This window comes from Lampris incognitus, chromosome 2, assembly GCF_029633865.1.
Source record: "Lampris incognitus isolate fLamInc1 chromosome 2, fLamInc1.hap2, whole genome shotgun sequence".
Lineage (NCBI taxonomy): Eukaryota > Metazoa > Chordata > Actinopteri > Lampriformes > Lampridae > Lampris > Lampris incognitus.
In genome coordinates, this window is record NC_079212.1 from 104,454,339 (window position 1) to 104,478,888 (window position 24,550).

General features: G+C 44.1%; 1 protein-coding gene across 1 annotated transcript; it reads right to left on the minus strand.

Moving 5' to 3' along the window:
- Nucleotides 1–8,614: 8,614 nt before the first annotated feature.
- Nucleotides 8,615–19,258, minus strand: eif6 (eukaryotic translation initiation factor 6). Its single transcript, XM_056273514.1, has 7 exons — nucleotides 19,208–19,258; nucleotides 18,774–18,910; nucleotides 18,351–18,436; nucleotides 17,079–17,254; nucleotides 14,959–15,135; nucleotides 11,345–11,529; nucleotides 8,615–10,775 (listed from the first exon to the last, which is right to left on the minus strand). Exons 2-7 carry the CDS (start codon nucleotides 18,878–18,880, stop codon nucleotides 10,766–10,768), a joined length of 741 nt encoding a protein of 246 aa, XP_056129489.1. The 5' UTR covers nucleotides 18,881–18,910; nucleotides 19,208–19,258; the 3' UTR covers nucleotides 8,615–10,765.
- Nucleotides 19,259–24,550: the final 5,292 nt, after the last annotated feature.

Below are 24,550 nucleotides of genomic sequence, written 5' to 3' on the forward strand. Positions count from 1 at the left end.
GTCTATGGGCCAGGGCAGCACGCATGAAACAGTGCACGCAATAGGCAGAAATGCTTACAAACCGAATGCACCCAAAGCAGCTAACGCTAACTTCAGACAAAGGGAGGGTAACGTTAGCACCGCCGCTAGGGCGTGTAGCTATTGTGGAGGGCTACACGGCGCTAAAGCCACTTGCCCAGCTAAGGGTAAACAATGCATTAAATGCAAGAAGCTCAATCATTTTGCTAAAGTATGCAAGTCTAGCTCCCAGGGACAGACAAAGTACTACCGCGGCACAGTACATGCCGTCGGAGAGAACCCAGAAGAGTACACCACTGATAGAGAGCAGGACGAACTGTACTTCGACAACATTACAGTGGAGAGCACCGCTTCCGGAGAACAGACAGAGCTATACATAGACTGCATCTCAATAGAGAATAACGGGAAAAGCAACGAGCAGGCCTACGTAGAGGTTGGAATAGGCACACCTCCACAGAAAGTAAAGTTCAAACGAGACACTGGGGCACAGGCCAATACTATTCCCACCAACCTGTTCCAGGCGCTGTTCAAAAATGTGACACTGAAACCAGCAATACACAGACTCACTGAATATGGAGGAGGCGAGCTGAGCGTGAAAGGCACATGCAAACTCAGATGTAAGTACAGAGACAATGCAATGATGCTGGACTTTTACGTCATTGACACAAACGCCCCACCAGTCATGGCAATGAAAACATGCCATGACCTAAACTTGGTAAAAATAGTGATGGCTGTGAGCGAGGAAAACAATGTCACATCACAGAGCATAATGGATGAGTATGCAGATGTTTTCCAGGGAATAGGAGAGTTCCCAGGCGAGTGCACCTTCCGCGTCACACCAGATGCAACGCCGGTCGTCTGCCCACCACGCAGAATCCCCATCACCCTACGCAGCAAACTGAGGGACGAGCTTGACAGCATGGAGAAAGGCGGCATAATCTGTAAGGTAACAGAACCCACAGAATGGGTGAACGCACTCATCGTTGTTGAGAAGCCAAAGACAGGCAAACTTAGAGTGTGTTTAGACCCCAGAGCTCTTAACAAAGTGATACAATGACCTCACTACCCCCTCCCCACGCTGGAGGACGCCACCACAAAGCTCGCTGGAGCTGAGTACTTTAGCGTGTTAGACGCGCAGTCAGGCTATTGGGCCATCAAACTGAGCACTGAATCCTCAATGTTGACGACATTTAACACAGTGTTTGGCAGGTATCGTTTCCTCAGACTGTCCTTCGGAATCGTGTCCGCTCAAGACAAGTTCCAGAGACACGTGGATGAAACATATGAAGGACTGGACGGTGTGATGGCCATAGTGGATGACATACTAGTGTTCGGCAAGACTAAAGAGGAACATGACCAGCGTCTCAGAGCGATGCTGAAGCGCACAAGGGAGCGAGGGGTGAGGCTCAACCCCGACAAGTGTCACATATGCGTGTCCGAGGTAAGCTACTTCGGCAACACGCTCTCACACGAAGGCATCAAACCAGACCCACACAAGGTGAAGGCGGTCAAGGACATGCAACCCCCACAGAACAAAGCAGAGCTGGAGACAGTCCTCGGGATGATCAACTACCTCGCCAGATTCGCTCCACACCTCTCACATATAAACTCACCCCTCAGACAGCTTCTGAAACAGGACAGTGAGTTTGTGTGGGATGCAGTCCATGACAAGGTATTCCAGGAGATGAAGAATTTCATTACACAGCACCCAGGTCCAGTACTCTCATATTTCGACCCGCAGAAAGAGCTGCGACTCCCAAGTGGATGCATCCAAAAGTGGCCTTGGGGCTGTCATGCTCCAAGATGGCAAACCAATTGCCTATGCGTCCAAGTCACTCAACAACACTGAAGAAAACTACGCACAGATAGAGAAGGAGCTCTACGCTGTGGTCTTCGGCTGCAAGAGGTTCCACGAGTACATGTATGGACGAAAAGTGATTGTGGAGTCAGACCACAAGCCTCTGGAGGCAATACTAAAAAAGCCACTGACAGCAGCACCACCCCGGCTGCAACGGATGATCCTGGCGCTCCAAAAATACGACATCCAAATCATCCACCGCCCCGGTAAGGACATACCGGTGGCCGACACACTGTCACGCAAGTCAATAGAACACCCCGACAGTGACCTACAGGAAGGGATGGAGGCCCAAGTGCACACAGTCCTCAGCAACATCCCTGTGAGCGCCACACGACTCACAGAAATCAAGCAGGAAACAGCGCAAGATCCACAGCTCACCGCACTCAGACGAGCCACACTCACTGGCTGGCCAGACACAAAGAAAAAGTGCCCGCCCAGCATCCAGGAATACTGGAACCACAGAGCAGAAATCTCAGAAATGGACGGTATCCTGTTCAAAGGTGAGAGAATCATTGTCCCCCAAAAGCTTCGCAAGGACATGATACAGCGCATCCATGCCGGCCACCTCAGTGTGGAAAAAAGCAAATGCCGAGCAAGAGACTTACTGTTCTGGCCTGGCATGGGGAGACAGATGGAGGATGCGGTAGCAGACTGCAGCATATGCCAAGAACGGCGCAGCGCAAATGCAAAGGAACCAATGATGTCAAACGCCATACCCGAGTGGCCGTGGCAAGTGATAGGCACAGACCTATTCACATGGAACTCAAAGGACTTCATAGTCACTGTGGACTACTACTCCAGATTCTTCGAGCTAGAGAGACTTTACAGCTGCACCTCATCTGCCATCATCATGAAGCTGAAAGCAGCAATGGCTCGACACGGAATCCCCGAGACTATCGTCAGCGACAACGGTCCGTGCTACAGCTCTGGTGAGTTCCTCAACTTCTCACAGACATGGGGTTTCTCACACACCACCACAAGCCCCCACTACACACAGAGCAACAGCCTCTCTGAGAAGACTGTCCAGATGGCCAAACGCATCCTGGACAAAGCCAAAGCTGAGAACAAAGACCCCTACATGAGCTTACTGGAGTATCGCAACACACCGGTGGACAACCTGAAATCACCAGCACAGCTACTGATGAGTCGGAGGCTGCGGTCCATTCTCCCATCAACAGCAAAACACCTGCAGCCACAGATCGCCAGTCAGGAGTATGTTCACAAAAGGAGAGAGGTATGTCAACAGCGCCAGCAGGCGTACTACAACCGAACAGCCAAACCTCTGCCCCACCTGCCCGCAGGCACACCAATCCGCTTCCGGCAGGAGGATCGATCCTAGAGACCTGCAACTGTGGAAAGACCAGCGAACACAGACAGGAGCTACCACATCCAGACCAAAGAAGGTCAGATCTACCGACGCAACCGTCAACACCTGCGACAAAGCAGAGTGAACACTCACACTACACACACACACACTTCACAGCAGACTGTTACCAGCGCTAACAAAAACACACAAGCCCATCAGCAAGAGCATGCGGAACCTCCAGACACGAACAATCAGTGACAACCAGACACACAGCCTGGTTACACCACGAGGTCAGGTCGCACGATCAAACCAAGACAAGTCCTTGACTTATGAATGTAAAAAAAAAAAGAAGAAAAAAAGAGAGAATTGTACACCTACCTGTACTATACCTGCAATGTTCTTGCACTACTAGTGATGGAAAAGAAATGTTCATACTTACCTGTTCTTGAAATGTTCATGCATTACTTGTGATGAAAAGAAATGTTTACAGCGTTCACTTACCTTGTGTACCTACCTGATATGTTTTGAAAAGAAATGTTTACAGCGTTCACTTACCTTGTGTACCTACCTGCTATGTTTGCAGTTACCAGTAATGAAATGGAAAAGGAAAAAAAAATGACATGTTATTACGGTGTCACATTTAGACAGTGAAGGAAATGTTTTGCACTACTTTGTTGCAGTCCAGTTATATAAGAGTTCTACTTCCATATTCTTTCTTATTAAGATTGTTATTTGCTTATAAACGTGCTCAACATGGTCTGTATCCCTGCAGAGAAAGCAGCACTTTTCAGAAAAAGGGAGATGTAATATTTGCTAGTAATATTTGATTTGCTAATGTCCCTTACGGCTTTCCGTAGCACCACAACAAAGTCACGTGATGTACGTAACAACGTCAGTCTGAATCCGGTCGGTGAATAAACACCCAGCACGAGAGAAGTCGTCCTTGCTTTATCAATGTTATAAGTTAACATAGCCAGAGGGCACAGATCATTACACTACCATGCACACCATTGTTGTTCAGTGTTCTCCTGATGGTGGACTCATGAACATTAACATTAGCCATTGTGAGAGAGGCCTTGGGTTCCTTTGTGACCTGGCCGACTATTACACGCCTTGCTCTTGGAGTGGTCTTCGATGGTGGACCCCTCCTGGGGAGGGTAACAATGGTCTTGAATTTCCTCCATTTGTACACAATCTGTCAGACTGGCTTGGTGGAGTCCAAACTCTTTAGAGGTGGTTTTGTAACCTTTTCCAGCCTGATGAGCCTCAACAATGCTTTTTCTGAGGTCCTCAGAAATCTCCTATGTTCTTACCATGATACACTTCCACAAACATGTGTTGTGAAGACCAGACTTTGATAGATCCCTGCTCTTTAACTAAAACAGGGCGCCCACTCACACCCGATTGTCATTCCATTGATTGAAAACACCTGACTCTAATTTCACCTTAAAATAACTGCTAATCCTAGAGGTTCACATACTTTTGCCACTCACATATATGTAATATTGGATCATTTTCCTTAATAAATCAATGACCAAGTATAATATTTTTGTTTAATTGGTTTCTCTTTCTCTACTTTTAGGACTTGTGTGAAAATCTGACGTTTTAGGTCATATTTCTGCAGAAATATATAAAATTTTAAAGGGTTCACAAACTTTCAAGCACCACAGTAAATAGAAAGCTAGGGCCTGTTTCAGAAAGCAGGTTTAATAAAGTGAGTTTAAATCTGGACTCTGGGTTGACTAACTGTCAAACTCAAAAGAGTTTTCGGTTTCAGAACAGCAGAGTTAGTTCAATCAACTCTGAGTATGTTCACCGTGACAACTACAAAAAGCTATCATCAATGGAAGTCTGTTGTTACAATTCACCATGGCAACCGGTGAGAGGAAAAAGGCTGTCCTACTTCACCCCACTGGACTTGGAAATATTAATGAATGCATATGCAGAATAAGAATATATTTAAGAAAAAAAAGCAATACAGGGGCAGCAGCAAAAGAACGTGAGTTGGCGTGGCAGAAAATAGCTGACCGAAAAAGTTTACCTTATGTTCCACTTGTTCAACCACACATACACACACACATTATATATATGTACATTATATGTACATTATATACATATATATATGTGTGTGTGTGTGTGTGTGTGTGTGCACATTTAACATTTATGCAGGTTTAACCCAACAGGCACAAAACGTATTTGGCAGCAACTAAAGATGAAATTAAAAAAATATAGTTCAAACAGGTAAGGTATAATTTCATTACAAAGCAGTTGTGACGTTTTTTAGCCTATCTTACCTAGTTAAACAGCATTCAGTGGCTACAGTCAACATGTGATATCTTTAAAGTAGTTAAGTTTTCTAAGAAAAAAAAATTAAAGCCGCAAGCGGCGTTGGGAGGGGTCCAAGCATTGGCACTGTTAGGCCCCCTATGGAGCAATTTGAATGGTTTTGTCCTCATGATCATATACCTTCACCCAACGCAAATAATTAACGCTATGATACGTAGGGGCCTTTTATACACCTAGCCTGTAATAGACTACCGTTTCCACATGAAACTAAACCGCTGTTGGTAATGTAATAAAGATTGAAGAATCTTGCTTCAGAAACAGTAGCCTACCCGAGTTTCCAACTAGATATGACAATGTCGGATTACTTGGGTTGCCTGTGTCCTAGACGATTACCGTAATTTTTTAAAATGTCGTAACACTTCCATTGCTTCAGAAACATGTGCCAGAGTTTCCAAAACTGGACCAGACGGTGTCTGATTTCTTGCGTCCTAGCCGACTGCCGTAAAAAGAAAAAGTATGTCGTTATACCCAGGTGTCCTGGCGTGTGGTATGTAGAGCTGCAGCGCTTCCACACCAAATAAGTCAAAATAGCGGGCAAACTATATGACTGACATAGGTGGTCCCAATAGTAAAGTTGTTGAGCACATTGAGATGCATGGGTCGATTAAGTTTTGTGTTGATCTGACTTATGCTGTGGGAGTTATGGCCTTTTAAGCATGACCCTTTGTTATAGCGCCACCATCTGGCTGACATGGGTGATTTGTAGTGCCAGAGTAGTGGGGGGCCGTATGAATGCACCTACCAAATTTGGTTGGTCTAGGACTTATGGTTGCTGAGCCTCAGACACTTTTAGCTGAGAAACCGCGCCCAAACTAATACAAGTCAAAATGGCGGGCAAACTATATGGCTGACATATGTGGTCCCAATAACAAAGTTGTAGAGCACATTCAGATGCATAGGTCTGTGCAGTTTTGTGTTGATCTGACTTATGGGGTGGGAATTACGCATGACCCTTTGTTATAGCGCCACCATCTGGCTGACATAGGTGATTTGTGGTGCCTGAGTAGTGGGGGGCCATAGGAATCCACGTACCAAAGTTGGTTGGTCTAGGACTTACGGTTGCTGAGCCTCACAAACTTTTAGCAGAGAAAAATAATAATAATACTAACAAATACAATAGGGTTCCACCAGCTTCGCTGCTTGGACCCCTAAAAAAAAAGTATTTCAGCCATCCTCAATACCAACACTGCCAGTATTTAATATTCCATCCATCCATTATCCGAACCGCTTATCCTGCTCTCAGGGTCGCAGGGATGCTGGAGTCTATCCCAGCAGTCATTGGGCGGCAGGCGGGGGGACACCCTGGTTAGGCCGCTAGGCCATCACACAGGGCCGACATACACACATTCATACTTAGGGATAATTTAGTATGGTCGATTCACCTGACCTACACGTCTTTTTGATGGTGGGAGGAAACCGGAGCACCCGGAGGAAACCCACGCAGACATGGGGAGAACATGCAAACTCCACACAGAGGATAACCCGCGATGACCCCCAAGGTTGGACTACCCCAGGTCTCAAACCCAGGACCTTGTCTATTTGAAAGCAACACCTAAATGCCTTTATACATACAAGTCTCCAAATTTGTGCATACTTGATATGTTCATATTTGACCACCATTTATAGCCAACAGAAAAATGGCTTAGGCCTGAAAAACAGGTGGAGGTCCACCATCACTCAAGAGGCTAAAGAGATATGGCCCTCAGTCAAAACAGTGGGTGACTTAATGCTGAAGGCATCTCTGGAGGAAGCTCATCTGACCCAACCACTCCACAGGGCATAGGTTATTCAAATTAATGACATAGTATTCCTTTAGCCAGTGTTAGCTTAGTGATGCCCACCCATCCATCTTGGACACAATTTGGCACACTGATTTTCTTGTACCGGTACAATTCTTGGTAATTGCTGTTACTTTTTCAGATTCTTAGTTGTCCTTCGGACATCATAATCTATTTTAAGGTGACTCAGTTATACATTTGAAAAACTGTGATGTAATCTGCACACTGTTGAAAAAAACAAAATTCAAATGAGGTAGGGCACTTTTCTGGGAAAGTTTTAACTGTCTAAACTTCATCTTCTACCAGTTACTGATCGCCAGACAGTGGGGCTGGAAGGCAGTAGCTAGCTAGTAGGTGACAGATGAGGCAGCAAAAAAAAGAAAATGGGTAAATGTAAATTCAATCTGAAATTGTTTGGAGGCCCGTTGCTAGCTTGGCTGCTAGTGGTAACCATCCATCCAGCCATCCATTATCCAAACCGCTGATCCTGCTTTCAGGGTTGCAGGGATGCTGGAGCCTATCCCAGCAGTCATTGGGCGGCAGGCGGGGAGACACCCTAGTCCATCACAGGGCTGACACACATACATATACACACACACATTCACACCTAGGAACAATTAAGTACAGTTGATTCACCTGACCTACATGTCTTTGGACTGTGGGAGGATCCGGAGCACATGCAAACTCCACAAAAGATGACCTGGAACGACCCCCAAGGTTGGATTATCCCTGGGCTCGAACCCAGGAACTTCTTGCTGTGAGGTGACCGCGCTAACCACTGCGCCACCGTGCCGTCATGTTCTTGTATGTCTTCTTGTACCTTTTTCCACCCAGAGCAGGTCTGTGAAGAAGAGGAGCCAAAACTCCTCTTCTTCACAGACGTGCTCGTGGTAACTTTAGAGCTAATTTGTCTGCTGCAAATAGTTCCGCTCGAGCTACAGGCTCCGTAACTACCACTGCTCAGCTGAGCGGTCAACAGACAGCACCCAGTTTTTCTCCGGCAGCCAGGTTGAAGGCAGTAATACTGTGGGCACTGAGTCTCCAAAAGAAAACAGATAACTTCACAGAACTAGCAGAGAATGCTGCAGGGATGAAAATGGCAATGCTAATAACAAAATCCAACACACTGAGGCAATGAGCAAAGGAAATAGAGCAGTTGCTAATGCTACATGGTGAAATTGATGGCGGCTGATGAGCTGTGACACGTCACGACACACAGCGTCCATTGACAAACAGGGTCAAATAAACGTCAGACTCGTCAGACGGTGTGAGAAGAAAATACACATACGTTTGGTTTAGACTGTCAACTTTTGACCAGTCTCTATAATGCCCTCTTATGTGTATTTGATACTCTTGTTTTCCACTTGACTGGGTCTACTTACATAGCTTTATTTTCATTAATTAACAAGGCTGTTGTCAGCTAATTTGCACAGAAACTTGCTTTTATATTCATATTCAATTGAAAAAACAACAGTGTATATTGTCTAGTTTGTCAATTTTTCTTTTTCCAATGAGTTTTTTTTTCCATTTGGAGGTATTACATGGGTCCTAAAAGTCACAAAATTTGTACTTTAAGAGTGTAGATACTCCGATAATGTACTTTGAAAACCTGTCATCCTACCCCCAATTCAGTTTGTCATTCCATTTTTTGCCTCAAGAATTATTTTATGTTAAGGTGTAAGACACAGTTTGACAATGAAATTACACAATAGCTTGTCGTTATTGGACAGCTGACTAGACATGTCCAGTCCAATATGAACCATGTCTAGTCATTCTAGACCTCAAAAAGGGAGCAGTTTTTAGCGTAGGGGAAATATCTGTACATGAGCATCAGCAAAACTTTTGTGTTTAACCCCAAAGCAATGTCATACACATTTGTAAACACTGATATTTTCTTACACATCAGTTCTGACTATCTGTTGGATGTTGTTCTTCTTCATTGAAGTCGACATAAAATTGGGCTCACAAACACACAGAACACTGAAAGTGCCTGGCAAACATTGACTTCTAGAGTGAAATTACAAAAAGGATTTGGGGTGGCGATATATATTTTATACGGGTAATGCAGATGGGCAACAGTCCCAGGCGACATTAAAGTGAGACAAGATAAAGTGAGATAAAAACAATTCATTAAAATGTCTCCCAGCAACAAGATCTTCCCATGTGATTGAGTGATTAAAGCAGCAATACTGCAATTGTTCCTATGTCTTGATGCATGCTCAATCCAGGTAAGAAAATCAAAGCAGATTGAATTAGTTCATCTGGATACAACGTTTAATGACATACTTTTACTAAAACGCTTCATCACTCAACTAAGTGGCATATTCAGTCTAAACTGACTGCAGGTATCCCCATCCCTTATAAACAATACAGTACAATACAGTTGCACAACGACCGAAACCAACGACCAGTTTCATATGCAAATATGGGTGTGACCATTAACTAGTTTCAATGGCCATGTGTCCTATTCACAGAGGATTAGGGAATGTTGCAATCACACCACTGTAAAATGGCGAGAGATGTAGAACAACCAAAACCAACGACCAGTTTCATGTCAAGTATCTCCTCAGTATCTGTCGATAAACGTTGTATCCAGATGAACCGATTCATTTGAATGCCTCCTATGGTGCTGTTGCCCACCTAAAATGTTGCTGTGCCTTAAATGAAACATTTCTGTCAAGCTGGAGTCCAGTTTTCAATCAACAATTCATCAGTAATACAACTTTCATCCACAGGCCACTTCTGTCTCAGAACCTAGATATTCAGATAAGTCTTTCAACAGCAGTCTCCAGTTATTCCTGCTGAACTGACACAGACAGTAATGGATCTGATTGTATATCCTTTTCGGCACAGAGTAGGTTATTTTTTTGGCTATTCTGGTCCAAAAGACCAGAATAGAGAATGGAGTAAAAATAAAAATATTCCTCTGCCACAGACAAGAGAGATTTTTCTTTTGCTGTGCAACTTCAGGCTGAGACAACTAATTGCCTTCTGCAGCAACATTTTCTGTCTCCTAGTCTAATGACAAGGCCTTCGGTGCGCTCGTTGGCCATTTCAAGTTTCTAAGTTTCTCTGAAAATTGTTACTCTTTAAAATGGGATGTCTGACAGTCTTCACCAGTGTCAATCCCAAACAGAAGTTGATACGGTTTTAGATGTTTGGCTTTCTCTGTCTGAACTGGAAGGTATCATTTACTCCTTTATCAATTTGCAAGCGAGGTCACCGAGGGAAAGGGGGCGGGGTTGTCTTTAACTCGATGCTTAATACAAAAAGGGACACAAGATGGCTGCTACACCACGACCGCAATTGCGAGCTGTAGCTTCAAATGATAGTGAACAGTAGGTGTGGAAATAGGTGTTGAATAGAAAAGTTTGTTGCAGCAGCTTTTTAACTTCGGCTCCTCGACCAGATGCATCACAGTACAGCTTCATAACGGCAGATCACTGGAGAGACTGCCAATTATGTCAGGCTGGGAAGAAGAGGAAGAGAATGGAGATGGTGTTAAAAATGGGTGATTTGGCTGATAAATGTTTGTGTGGTGAGTAGTTATGAAGTGGACAAACTTGTTAGTTGAGCATCTGTGTGTGTAGTAAGTGGAGCGGCAGCTTATGTCAAGCTGTGAAAGAAAGACAACTTTGGAAAAAAAAACCTTACCAACAGTGTACGCAATGTAAGTGTGTCTGTGCAAGTAAGAACGTGTTGCCAAGCTGTGATTAATCAGTCCATCTCACATATCTTGCTAAGTTGAGCAGTACTGTTGTTTCTGGCTGCTTATGTGTGGGAGGGAGAGAACTGGGTCAAATTACCACTGCAAATTATTTTTGGTGTTTGTTTGCATTGATTCACGACAGAGGATGAAACTATGAGTACCGGACAGTTTAGACTATCACAATGAGAGTCAATTGAGTAAATGTTCGTGACTGCCGACATACCAGAAACTGTCCCGAGGCAGTTGCCCCACTACCCATCTGGCGATCACATTAAAATAACCCCCAAAAATATATTTGCAAAAAAGTCTCACGTCTGAATGTTACTTACCTATCGATCAGCGAGTCTCTCATGCTGGTGGCAATGGCAGAGGGCTGTGCCGTGTCACCGAGCCTGAACACGCTCTCAATGACGGACAGTTCTGTACTGGTAGTGTCCAGGCCACAGAACGCGCACCAGTCATTGACCACCATCCCTGCTGCGATGACCTCACTGCCCCGGTTAACTGTACCAGCCTACGAGAGAAAAAAAACAGAGTCTAATTATACCCCAGTTGTTTACTGCCACCTGCAGCTGTGACAGAGGGAGAGGACAGAACAGGAAAAGAAAAGACATCAACAAAGTAAAGATGGTACACGAGAGAAAGAGATGAGAGGAAACAAGAGACGGGAGCACATGGAAGAAGAGAGAAGAGAGCAGTGAAGCGATATGACAACCATCATGCTGGAATGCACGCACACAGACACACAGTTATTACTGCACACTTTTAATATTTCTATTTCTACTAATAGAGACTGTAATAGGTCAGTACAGAAGGGTAGCCTCTAGACGAGGGGTGGGCAATCTTATCTAGAAAGGGCCGGTGTGGGTGCAGGTCTTTGTTCCAACCAAGCAGTTACACACGTGTCTCTTAATCATGTTCCTCAGCAAAGACTCTAATAGTTGATTAGTGGGATCAGGTGTGTAACTGCTTGGTTGGAACAAAAACCTGCACCCACACTGGCCCTTTCTGGATAAGACTGCCTACCCCTGCTCTAGACCATGGAACAGCATCTCCCACTTTATCACAGCCACAGCCAAAATTAGCTTCAGGATTTGTGTTTTATTGGGTTGATTATTGTATCATTTTTGTTTATTTATTTTTAGGGAGTTGTTCCTTATCCGATGAGAGGGTCTAAGGACAGGATGTTGTGTTGCTGTTAAGCCCACTGAAGCAAATTTGTAATTTGTGATATTGGGCTATACAAATAAAATTGATTTGATTTGATTTATTAGTTAACATACACGCACACACCATCAGTAACCATCAGTGGAACCATAGAAGTCAAAGTCATAGTGCTGTTATTGCCACACAACAGGGCTAGTGGAAATTGCTTGGTAACAGCAACTCATACAAAAGAAAGAACCCAACAATACACAGATATTATAAAATTAATAACAGCAGACTCGAAATTGAATACAACACACAATGACCTAAGCTAGTATAAACACTCGTACAACTGACAATGCAGAAACCAACTGATACCAGCGTCAGTGTAAGTGGCACGCCATGAGAACTGATAATTCTTACCACGGAGAGGTAAAAACTATTGTTTAATCGGGAGGATTACCCGTTACTGTTCTTGCACTATAGGCTTGGGCGATATCAGGATGACATCATTCAGCATGGTAATTATTTTTAAGAATGCCCTAATAATAAAGACAATAAATACCACAGCCCTTTTTCTGCCAAATATATCAAAAGGTTTAGAGGATCCAGTAATGAATTGCGTTAGCGTGCATTTTTTCCATAATGGAGGAAAAATGGCCAACAAAAATCTTTGCCCATTGGGAATTTCTTTGGCTTACAACCAAATGAGAAAAGGAAAAGGTGAATGTGGATGTGGATGCGACCACTTTGTAAAAAAGGTAACAACGAAATGAACTCAAATCACTGAAGCCAAACTCAAGTCACGAAACTGAAATCAAACTGGTGCAGCAAAAGTGGACATTGCTTTTTTTGTTTTATCCCCCCCCCCCAGGAAAAAAAATAAAACAAAAATAATAAAGACATATGGTACAAATGTATGGGAATTCCAATCTAGTGCACTAGAATTGCGTAATAGAAACCTGCTGTGTAAAGGCCATATCTAGTCGACGAGTATGCTTTCAACTGTACTCACAGCAACGACAATATCATGTGTCAGTATCATTAAGTGGCTATACACCGATCAACCAAAACATTAAAACCACCTGCCTAATATTATGTAGGTCCTCCTCGTGTGGCCAAAACAGCTTTGACCCATCAAGGCATGGACTCCACAAGACCTCTGAATCTGCCCTCTAGTATCTGGAACCAAGATGTTACCAACAGATCCTTTAAGTCCTGTAAGTTACGAACTGGGGCCTCCATGGATCGGACTTGTTTTTCCAGCACATCCCACAGATGATCTACTGGACTGAGATCTGGGGAATTTGGAGGCCAAGGCAACACCTTAAGCTCTTTATCATGTTCCTTAAACCATTCCTGAACAATTTTTGCAGTGTGGCAGGGCACATTATCCTGCTGAAAGAGGCCACAACCATCAGGGAATACCGCTGCCATGAAGGGGTGTACCTGGTCTCCAGAAATGTTTTGGTAGGTCGTACATGTCAAAGTAACAGCCACATGAATGCCAGCACCCAGGTTTTCCCAGCAGAACCTTGCTCAGAGCATCACACTGCCTCCACCGGCTTGCCTTCTTCCAATAGTGCATCCTGGTGCCACCTTTTCCCCAGGTAAACAGCGCACATGCACTCTGCGGTCCACATGATGTAAAAGAAAACATGATTCATCAGACCAAGCCACCTTCAACTGTTCCATGGTCCAGTTCTGACACTCACGTGACCATTGTAGGTGCGTTCAGCTGTAGACAGGGGTCAACATGGGAACTCTGACTGATCTGTAGCACGCAGCCCCATACACATCAAGCTGCGATGCACTATGTGTTCTGACACCTGTCTATCATAGCCAGCATTAACTTTTTCAGCTATCTTATTTGAGCTACAGTAGCTCTTCTGTGGGATCAGACCAGACGAGCTAGCCTTCGCTCCCCACGCGCATCACTGAGCCTTGGGCGTCGATGACCCTGTCACCAGTTATCCTTCCTTGGACCACTCTTGGTAGGTACTGACCACTACATACCGGCAACATGCCACAAGAGTTGTCATTTTGGAGATGCTCTGACCCAGTCATCTAGTCATCACAATTTTACCCTTGTCAAAGTTGCTCAGATCCTTACGCTTGCCCATTTTTCCTGCTTCCAACACATGAACTTATAGAACTGACTGTTCACTTGCTGCCTAACATATCCCTTCTCTTGGAGCACCACCTTGCCATGGTGGAGAAGCTTGCATGTACCAATGATCCAAAGAGCTATGCCGTCTGGAGCTTGGCTCCTGGTAGGATCACCCAAGGCGAACAGGTCAAGGGGGAGGTTCCAGACAAAGTGTGATCCAACAAAGACCTCAACGGCAAAACTGGCGGATAATGTCTCCAGATCACAACAGCAGTGAAGGCAGATGAAGGCTGCAACAGAGGGCGGTCCCCAATCGCCCAATCGCCAAGGACCGTGTGGTGGCTGCAGGCGCATCAACTGTTCCATGTAAAAAGCTTTCACGCGCAGGCATCCTCCCATTACGCAGCTCCAGCATTGGCCTCTATGCCCACCTGAGGACCCAGAGGGAGGACGGTCATACTCGACCCCGAGTGACTGCTGATAATGATGAATATATCCCACCCCTTGACAGGTGCCATTTTAATGAGATAATCAATGTTATTCACTTACCTGTCAGTGGTTTTAATGATTCGGCTGATCGGTGTAATTAATAGGGAAATTTTGTTATCGCCCAAGCCAATCTCAAACACACACACACACACACACACACACACACACACACACACGCACTCACACACAATCACTCACCACCAGTGGGACTTGAAGCAGAGATGACAGCTCGTCCTGGTCCTCTATGGAGGTCTTTGGATGGACCAGGCCCCCCTGATTGCTAAAAGCACAGTAGGATCCTACCAGGACCTGTTCTGCCACCGTCTGACGGAAGACCTCCACCTTCAGCGTATCTGCCAGGATTTCCTCTGTTTCCTGAGAAAGAGATTTCCTTCATTGTCACTGCAAAAAGTACAACATAATTGTCTCTCGGGATACGCTAAGCGGCCGCATCTATGAGCACCGCCAGCGAGAGAGCTCTAATAATGCAATGGATAGTCCTGCCGGTTGTAAGATCTATCCCTAAAACCCGTATATCTTACTTAAGTCTCCATGAGCTAGGCACCTAATCCACACTCACTGAGTCACCCTGAATAACAATTTCTGTTGAATAGTGAGAATGTCATGGAAAAAAATCCACTTCTTTTGGCTGTGCTTTATAATTATCTATGTGAAGTGTGTATATTACTGAAAAAGAAAAAGATGAGAGAGAGAGCACCTTTACCATTTCTATCTCAGATTACAAATGTGTCTTGGGGAAAAAAAAACATGTGTGTATGTCTATAAGATTGTCCTAAAGATCTCAGGTTTGATCCCACAACAAAGTCTAACAAAGTGCCTGTGAGAGAGGATCATAAAGCTGCTACATCATCCAAGTCCCCAAAGACTCTGGGGGGCCTACACGTATACAGATGGACAGTCTGTGGTCCCTCACTTTACATATAGCAAACATACCAGCTCATAGTAAAAATCTACATTTCCCACAATATTTGTGAGTAATATTTAGTGTGGTAGGGCTTGTATGGTGAAACACAAATGCTAGATACCTGCATAGAGAAAATGTATTGTGTGTTCCAGGCAGATGTCCACTTTTACATCATTTCATTCCATACGGGAAATAGTGGGTGTCCATCTGCATAAAATGAATCTAAACAATGAAATGGCATTAAGCCACTGGGGACAAGAGCCTCAGATAAATTACTCTCATGTACAAGTAGTGTTTCCTCTATATTCAGCGGCACAATGCCACTGCAGAATTATGAGCACTGCTGCTTAATTTCACAAGATCATTAATATCAATGGGCTACTAATTATTTTCACTCACACACTATGCGAGCATGATGACACCCTACGTTATCATGTAATTGTTTTGAGTCAGACTACTGCATCAAATCCAGAATTCTTCCTCTTGACTTGACTCATTCTTCAAAGGACATTTATGTGAACGGTACTGTTCTGTACTGCGTAGCTCCTTGAAGGAATAGGGGAATTATGTCATGTGTGTGCGTAGCGAGTGTGAGAGCAAGCAGCAGAAAAGTGATGGTGAATTCAAGCGGAGCAGAGGAAAAGGTTGGCAGTTAAGTTGTCAATCTGGCAGTCAATGTACAGTGTAGGCTACAATGTGCCAGTTAATAAATGCTGCAGCTTCTCAAGACCAAGAAAAGTCTCATCTGTTTCCCCAACTGCTACAAAGGTGAAGAGGGTTAACTCTAGCAAACACCTCCCCTGTGCTTCAGACTACGGTACGGTTTGGAAGCTGAGCAGGAAAGGCTAACAGTGTGTTTTTTTTGGTTGCTATGTAACATTAGATAAATTTATAGGAACTAAAGGCTTAGGCACAGCACCCAAGCCATTTTGGGAACCACCTAAGTCGAATGAATGTAAAATCAATGGGGAGAGCATCAAAACTAATAATGATTTTTCCCAGCTCTAATGGTCGTAGATGGTCCCCAGTGGACTTTTTTTAGCAAGTTTTGTCTTTAAGCTTTTTGGGTATAATTTATTTATTATCTGTGCTAGCTTTTCCAACTTTCTGTACACAGATATGGTAATAATTATGATCCAAAATGATGTGAAATTGCATAATTTTGTTGAAAAATGTAAGATTAGCAGCATTATCTCTTCCCTCAATAACAAGCTTTCAGGTACCCTTAAGCCTGACACTAGATCCCAGCAACTATGCTATGTTTGCAGTGGAGCAGCTCACAGGTGTGAATGTGGGTAACCGTATAAACATGAGAACAGCGTTGCTGAAAATAGGTATGTGCTTAGTCATCTCTCAACAAAGCGAAGTACAAATTTTCAATTTTGTCTCTTACCCTGTCAATGTCTGGGTGGACTAGCGCTACGTAATCGTTGCACGCAATGACATTGCCCAGCGCAGACAGTCTCTCTTCTACTCTCTGGATTCTGACCAAATCTGGTAGGCAGTTTCTGATGTGTTGCAGCTCCTGGTCTGTCGTGTTATTAGGCACCAAAAGGCCGTGGCGGTTACCTGATCGAAGAGAAAATGCAAGCAAAAAGTGTGGGAACAATTCACGATACACATATTGGAGAAAGAAAAAAAAATCAAAAGTGAACAAAATGCCAAATTTTTGCATAATATGACTGAGAAGCAAGGAAGAGAGTGGAAGGAACAAGCGTAGAGCTGGACAATATATCAATGTAGTGAGATGAGAGTAAATATCATTTGGTTGTGATTGTGGTTATCATAATATTGTGCTATAACTTAAATGTTGTCATGCCCTCGTCTTAAAGGTTGTATTACAGTAAAGTGATACTAATTTAGCTGAGTGAAAAGAACAATGAATGCCTCTACCTGCTTGGTCATAAAACCCACATTACTCAAAACGATTTCTCAACATTTACTTGGGTATAAATATTTAATGAAAGCACCAATAGTCATCCCCAAAATATCGTTACATTATCAATATCTGAGATATCAAAATGTACTGAGTCAAAAGTAACACTTCATTTTGTCGATATTGCTCAGCCCAACACAAGCCATGCAATTGATTTAAGGTCTCTCAAAGACAGACATGATTTGGTTCAAGAAATGTCATAGCTCCAATTTTGGGGGGTGGGGAGTGTTTAAAGGAAGAAGGAAAAGCAAAAAAAGAAAAAGAAAGACGAGAAGAGAAGATAGGAGAAGAGACAAGATGACTAAAGGCTGAGCTTTAGAAAGAAAGCCTCTTTATTTTGTCATTGTACAGTGGTTTGGTCATTGAACCCATCCTATTGTATAGGAGCAGTGGGCAGCTGCAGTGCCCGGCGACCAACTCAAGTTCTTCTTTCCATTGCCTTGGTCTGGGGCACAGACAGAAGTATTAACCCTAGCATGCGTATCTTTTTGATGATGGGAGGAAACCCACCATCCCCAGACATGGGGAGAACATGCAAAATCCACATAGAAATGCCCTGGGGCTTGAACCCAGGACCTTCTTGCTGTGAGGCAACAGTGCTAACCACTGGGCCACCGTGCTGCCCAGAGCTCTGTGAGAGTTAAGCTGTTTTTCTTGAAGGAGATGAATGAGACAAAACATCTGAAATGTGTCTGTAAATACACAAACACATTTCAGAATAATACTTACCCACACACATCCTCCCTATGATGCGGCAGCCAGCTATGGAGGCGTGAACCACTGGGATAGTTTCTGACAATTCTCCTTCAAACACACTGCCATCAAAAGCAACACAAAACAGTTTGTCAGCGCCTCAGCACTGGAAGTAAATCAAGTTACCATTTAACGTTCGAAATTACCTTTATTATACCTAAAAGTATCATACTAGCATCATAAAAACCAAGACGGCATGTTAATTGAAGTTATAATAACCGAGAGATTGTTTCTTGAGATCAGCCATGTCATGGCACCAATAAATTAGTTGTGTTCGCATCCAGTTCAACACTGTTGCTCTGTGTACCTTAAGCCACGTGTGTTAGATGAGCCAAATTTAATCATAACAAAATAACGAAACACAGGTTATATGTCAATTTAGCAAATCGTATGGTTTACCTGTAGAAATTCTCCGCTCCGCCAATCGCCACCAGACAGTACGTATTGGTAAGTTTGGCGAAACAGCCTATCTCGTTGTTTTTCTCAAATGATGCTCTCACAGCCATGATGATTGATAAGTAAATTTAATTTTAGCCCTGTAATGGAAGAGGTTATACAATCACTGAGCAGTCTTTCAGTAATACAAGTTATTACGACAGCTTTTTACATGGTGATTAGTTTCACCATCTTCATCATCATTAGGTTATGAGTGTTGTGGATAGAAACCAGGGCTAGCTGGCTAGTTAGCTTAAGAGTTGCAAGAAGTTTGTAAGAGACTATATCGAGTCGGAAATGAAGATGAGGCGAATCTTAGCAACGAACAACTACGGATTAATGTAACAACTAATCCGATTCATAATGAGCTTTTAATTTTAAAATAATGATTCATTTACCTGAGCACGATCCGTGGCCTCCCGACACGCGTGATTCTCACCACACGTGTTCACTTCCGCTTCGGGGTTAACGTGATGACGTAAGACGTACAATATTTGACAGTTGTGCTTGGCGGCGTCCTCAGAATAAGCATTTTTTAAGAAGCAGCTCATCGATCAACCAACCAATCAATCAAGTTACATTTTGTATAGCGCTTTTCTAGCTGCAACAGCCATGACAACATGTTACCATAGCCATGTGTTGTTAATGTTATTTTGCCCCACAGCTCTTCTTGTTTTCTCTTGTTTATTTTGTTTTGTTTTTGCTTCAAATAAGGTCTGGGGGAATATACTTGGCAAAATAATTTGCATTGGGTCTCCGTTTGCAGAACTAAGGTTGTCTATTTAGATATGGGTTTAACAATATATGGATCAATTTAAAGATTTTTATTCAATTGTATAACACTAAATACATTTCAATCCACTTTAAGCTTTTCTCTTCTTTTGTAATTAATTCAATATTCCGCCGATTCTCAGTGATAACATAAATGCACCATACTTTCCACCTTTCCAAATTACCATTTGACCCATCAGAGAGACTAAACATTGTCGCATCATAGTCCCCTCCCAGGGGCTCATTTGCGCTCATGTCATTATCCAATATTTCCAGCAGGGATGTTATTACATTGTTATCATCATCTTTACCTAAAGATTCAGACAGACAATCAGACTTGCGTTTCAAACCTTTTAATACGCAATCACCATCATCACCAACATAAAAACTTTTATTCACATTCACAACCTTTGGAATAGAACAGGTAGACTGTGCATCAGAAACCAAAATAAAAGGCGCAGTGTTTAGCCCTGCGCACGCTGTGTCCCCTGAACAAGCGTCTATATCGCCGGAGACGGCTCTGGAATCAGTCTGTTGGTGTGGGTCGTAACATCCTGCCGAAACACGTCACTTGGCAGCTCCCTTCTTGGAAGTGTCTGTGCTGTCCGGCTTGGCCGCCGGTTCCGTGGAAGACTGGGAGTTTGGACGTGAGCCCTGTCCACGCCCGCGGCCCGCTTTACCACCTCTTTTTGGTTAAGTCTCTCTCCATTTCTGCTTGCGCGCAGGCTTGTCCCCCTGCCCTTTTGCCCACCGCGGGCTTAGGGGTAGGCGGGTTCTTCATCATCGGGAGAAGCTCCTTGTGCAAGGTTTCGCGCTCGGCCTGGGCGGCCTTGTATTTGCTGATAATGTCCGGGGTCGTTCCAAACAGGCCCTGGTTCCCTGCGCAGGAGTGGGCCATCCACTCCTTGCAGAATTCCTCTTTTACCCCGGCTGTCTCTAGCCAGAGACGTCTGCGCGAAAGGGTGGAGGCAGCTGCGCTAGAACCGCACTCTAGTGCGATGGAATACAGCAGCGATCCCAGGGAGTCAGCTATGCGTTCCATTTCCAAGATGTACTCACAACCTGCTTCGCTGGCCACTACGTCACCGAACTCGGCCCCGTCGATACCTGCTGTAGCGATGGCGGCTTTGCTTTGCTCGGCGTTTGATAGGCTGCAGAGCTTGCGCATGTACGCCGTTATCATCCCAGCCGTTGAGACGAGTCCAGCTGCGCGTGTACTGGCGTGCCATGCATCACACGCGTAACGATCCACCTGTTGGCCCCACTGCGAAGGGTGTTTGGGAGTATCGCGAGACCCCACCTTGGTGTTAGGGTTGAACGATAAAACGTCCCTCTCTGGTTGCGGAATTTTCCAGTCTTTGTAGTTGAGGTTCCTAACCTCGACTGCCAAGACGTCAACCCCCTTCTGACTGAACTTTGAGGACGATTTAAGTAGCGGATCCGCCTCCGCCCGCTTAAACGCTCGTTCGATGTGAGGATAAGGTGGTAGAGTGGAGTCCCTGACCCTCTCTGCCATTCGTGGAAAATCGGCTACCACCGGATCTTGAGGATTGCCCGGCTCGGTAACGATGTCGGCAGACTTGACCGCTCGCGCGAACAGATCGCGGAAACTGGCGAGGAATGTTTCGGACCCACGTTGCATGGCGTCGCCATCTTTGTTTGGTTGAGACGAACTTGGCTGGTCGTCTTCCACGCCCTGATCGTCTACTTCCTCAGGCAGTGAATCCTCGGGTTCCGCACCCGCCGAATAACATGCCACGGATTCACCAGGGAGAGATAGGATCTCATTGGTCCAGTCCTCTCTAACTACCCCGGATGGTGGGATAGCCTCTGGCTCCGGAGGGATGCTAATGCTAGCCGCCGTCCCGTGACTGTAGCTAGGAAGCATCGGAGGGATGTTGCTAGCCTCCGCCCCATGGCTATAGCTAGGTAGCACCATGCTAGCCGCCTCGTTAGCAGGTGCGAAGGGATCTGCAAGTCCCCATCTTTGACGGTACAGGGCAGCCCACCTTTGGCGCCCCGATCCTCTGATGGTTTTACAGAAATTGCAGTCGATCTCATTACGGCCTACATCCCTCAAGTAGCCCGTGTAGTGAACATGCGGGATATGGGAGACACAGTCCGGATGGGGGTCCGATTGGAGCGTCGCCGGTTTAACACACCCGCACCAAGCGTAGAATCCGGCCACATCGACCGGATTAACGAACATCTTGGCGATAAAAGGTAAACTAACTATAAGTTAGTATCTAATATACCAGTATATCACTAGATTACTTGCGTATTTGCAGTTTTACTCTTAGTCCCAGCGAGAGAGAAACAGCCATCGACCGATCTCATTTAGTTGGAGATGGAAAGAGGAATAGCGCTTCCGGTGGGCGTGCCAATACGGGTTCGGTGGGAGAAACGGGTTCAGTGGGAGGACATATGACCACAGGGGGTCATATTGTCCGGGATTGGCACGGGGAATGCACCTCCATCGTTTTTCTTTTTTCCAGCGAGCTATTGTGGATGATGTCACAATGCAATAACCCTCTCAGCCATTTTGGAGTACGTGAAATGTAACAGGCTAATGAGCTAACATCCAAAAACTGAAGTTCACAGTTCAAATCTTGGTAGTGCCTTTGGTTTGGCCAGATGCTGCAGGTAGCAAAACTAGCAATGTTCATGGATCCAGTAGGTGTTAAATGTAACTCACCATTGTTACTGGTGACCATCTACTGATGGTGGGGCTCCTCTACAGTTGTGGATCCGGTAAATAGTGAGACCTGGGGGAAATATTGTGGGACTCTGCATGTGTTCCCACGGGGTAACCTGCAATTGGCAGGTGAATAGAAGGGGCTGGCTGGCTCCACATGCATCGGATGATGCACATGAGAGCCTACACACTAAAGTTGATGTTACTTTAATTGATAAGTAGTCCCACTCTGTGTATTAAACTTAAATTGGGCAAGTATGTTACCTGAGAGATCCTACTAAATATTATAAGAAGGTCCATGTCCTCTTATGTTGATTTTGAATCCACTTGTGTCAGCTGCACAATTGAATAAATTAATCAGTCTTGCAGTCATAAATACCAAGGAACTCCCTGTGGAGATTTGAGATGAATTTGTCAAAAGGCACAAAAAAAAAGTGGAGGAGGTTATGAAAAGATTGGCAAAGATTTAAACCTTCCTAGGAGCAAAAAGTAACAATAATTGTAACCGAACAAACAAACAAACAAATAAATAAACAAAACCAAAAAATACCACAACCCTGACACTACCAACCGAATCAGAATCAAAATCAGAATCACATTTATTGGTCAAGTGTGCCTATGCATACGAGGAATTTGACTGTGGTTTACAGCAGCTTCTAGTACTTGCATATATCACTCACACAAACAAAAAACAAAACAGAAACAAAAAGGAAAACAGAAGAAATAAATAGAATAATAAATAGGATATCAGAAGGCCATCCAAGCAAACTGCCTTACAAACAAGTAAATTGTCAGAGAGAAGTAATAAAGCAAGAGACCAGCTACAGTTCTTAGAGTTGCACAGTTCACTGGCTGAAAGGGGAGAAACTGCCCTGAGATCAACCTTCACTTCAACAGTTCCCAGATTCAGCCTCTTTGGGAGTGTCTGGGAGGATGCCACTTCTTTGAAATGTCCGTATTAAGTCACATCTTGAGTTTGCCAGAAGAGGTGACAAAATTTGAGACCTTCTGGAAGACTTTTTTTTTTCCATCTTGGCCTGAACGCAAAGTACTATGTTTGACACAAAGCAAACATAGCCTAGCATCCTGGCAATACCATCCCTACCGTAAAAGTTGATGGGGCAGCATCCTATTATGAGGTAGCTTTCAGCAGGAGGGAGTGGAAAGCTTATTTCCATCAAGGCAAAAATGAATACAGCTAGGTAAATAGTCAGCAGGAGGTCTACATGTGGGACAAAGATTCACGTTCCAGTATGAATGGCTAAAAAGAAAAAAAGAAAAAAGTTATTATTCAGGAATGGTCCAGCCAAAGCGCAGATTTTAGGTGGTTTTCCCACAAAGGTTCAGGAGTCTTTTAAAGAATGAAAGAGTTTGGAAATATCCACAAAGGGAACGACATAGTTCTTGAAAGCGCAAGAGCCTGCCATTTCCCTCATGACATTTTTTTTTATAAATCCATATATATATATATATATATGGACACTGCTTGGCATCCTGAGTATCATAATTTTCATACATTTAATAAGTCCCTTATAATTGTGTTATCCTCTTTCAACGTTGTATTGTGTAAATTGCGTAAACACAACATCCATTGCACATTGTCCGTCTTGGGAGAGAGATCCCTCCTCTGTTGCTCTCCCTTAGGTTTCTTCCTATTTTTTCTCCCTGTTAAAGGTTTTTTTTTTTAGGGAGTTGTTCCTTATCCGATGAGAGGGTCTAAGGACAGGATGTTGTGTTGCTGTTAAGCCCACTGAGGCAAATTTGTAACTAGTGCTATTGGGCTACACAAATAAAATTGATTTGATTTTGATTTGATTTGAACCATGAAGATTTTGTAAATTTCAAGTATGTGACACAAAATGTGTGATGTTCATATTTTGTAGACGCCATCTTGGCATTTGACAACACTACAGTCAACACAAGCACAAGCTTCCTGGAACCACGGTTCCATGATCCCAAATCAGCCTTGGTTCCTGCTGTAGAAAGCCACATTAAAGATCTGTGTCCCCGAAAAAGTTCAGAGTTTTGGAAAAGGTTCCTCCACTGGAAATGAGCCTTTAAATGCCAATATGTGTATGTCTTGACAATGGCTGTCCACCAACAGCTAGCTATATCCACCTGTGCAAAGCTCATACAGACAGACAAGAGATGCACTAGACTCTTTTAACTTTAAGTGCTGTCAAAGACCTATCTACAAATCATGTACTTTGTGGGTAAATACATTTGCACAAAAAAAGGAAGTCTTTCAATGTTCTTGTAAAAATAATCTCTGCTT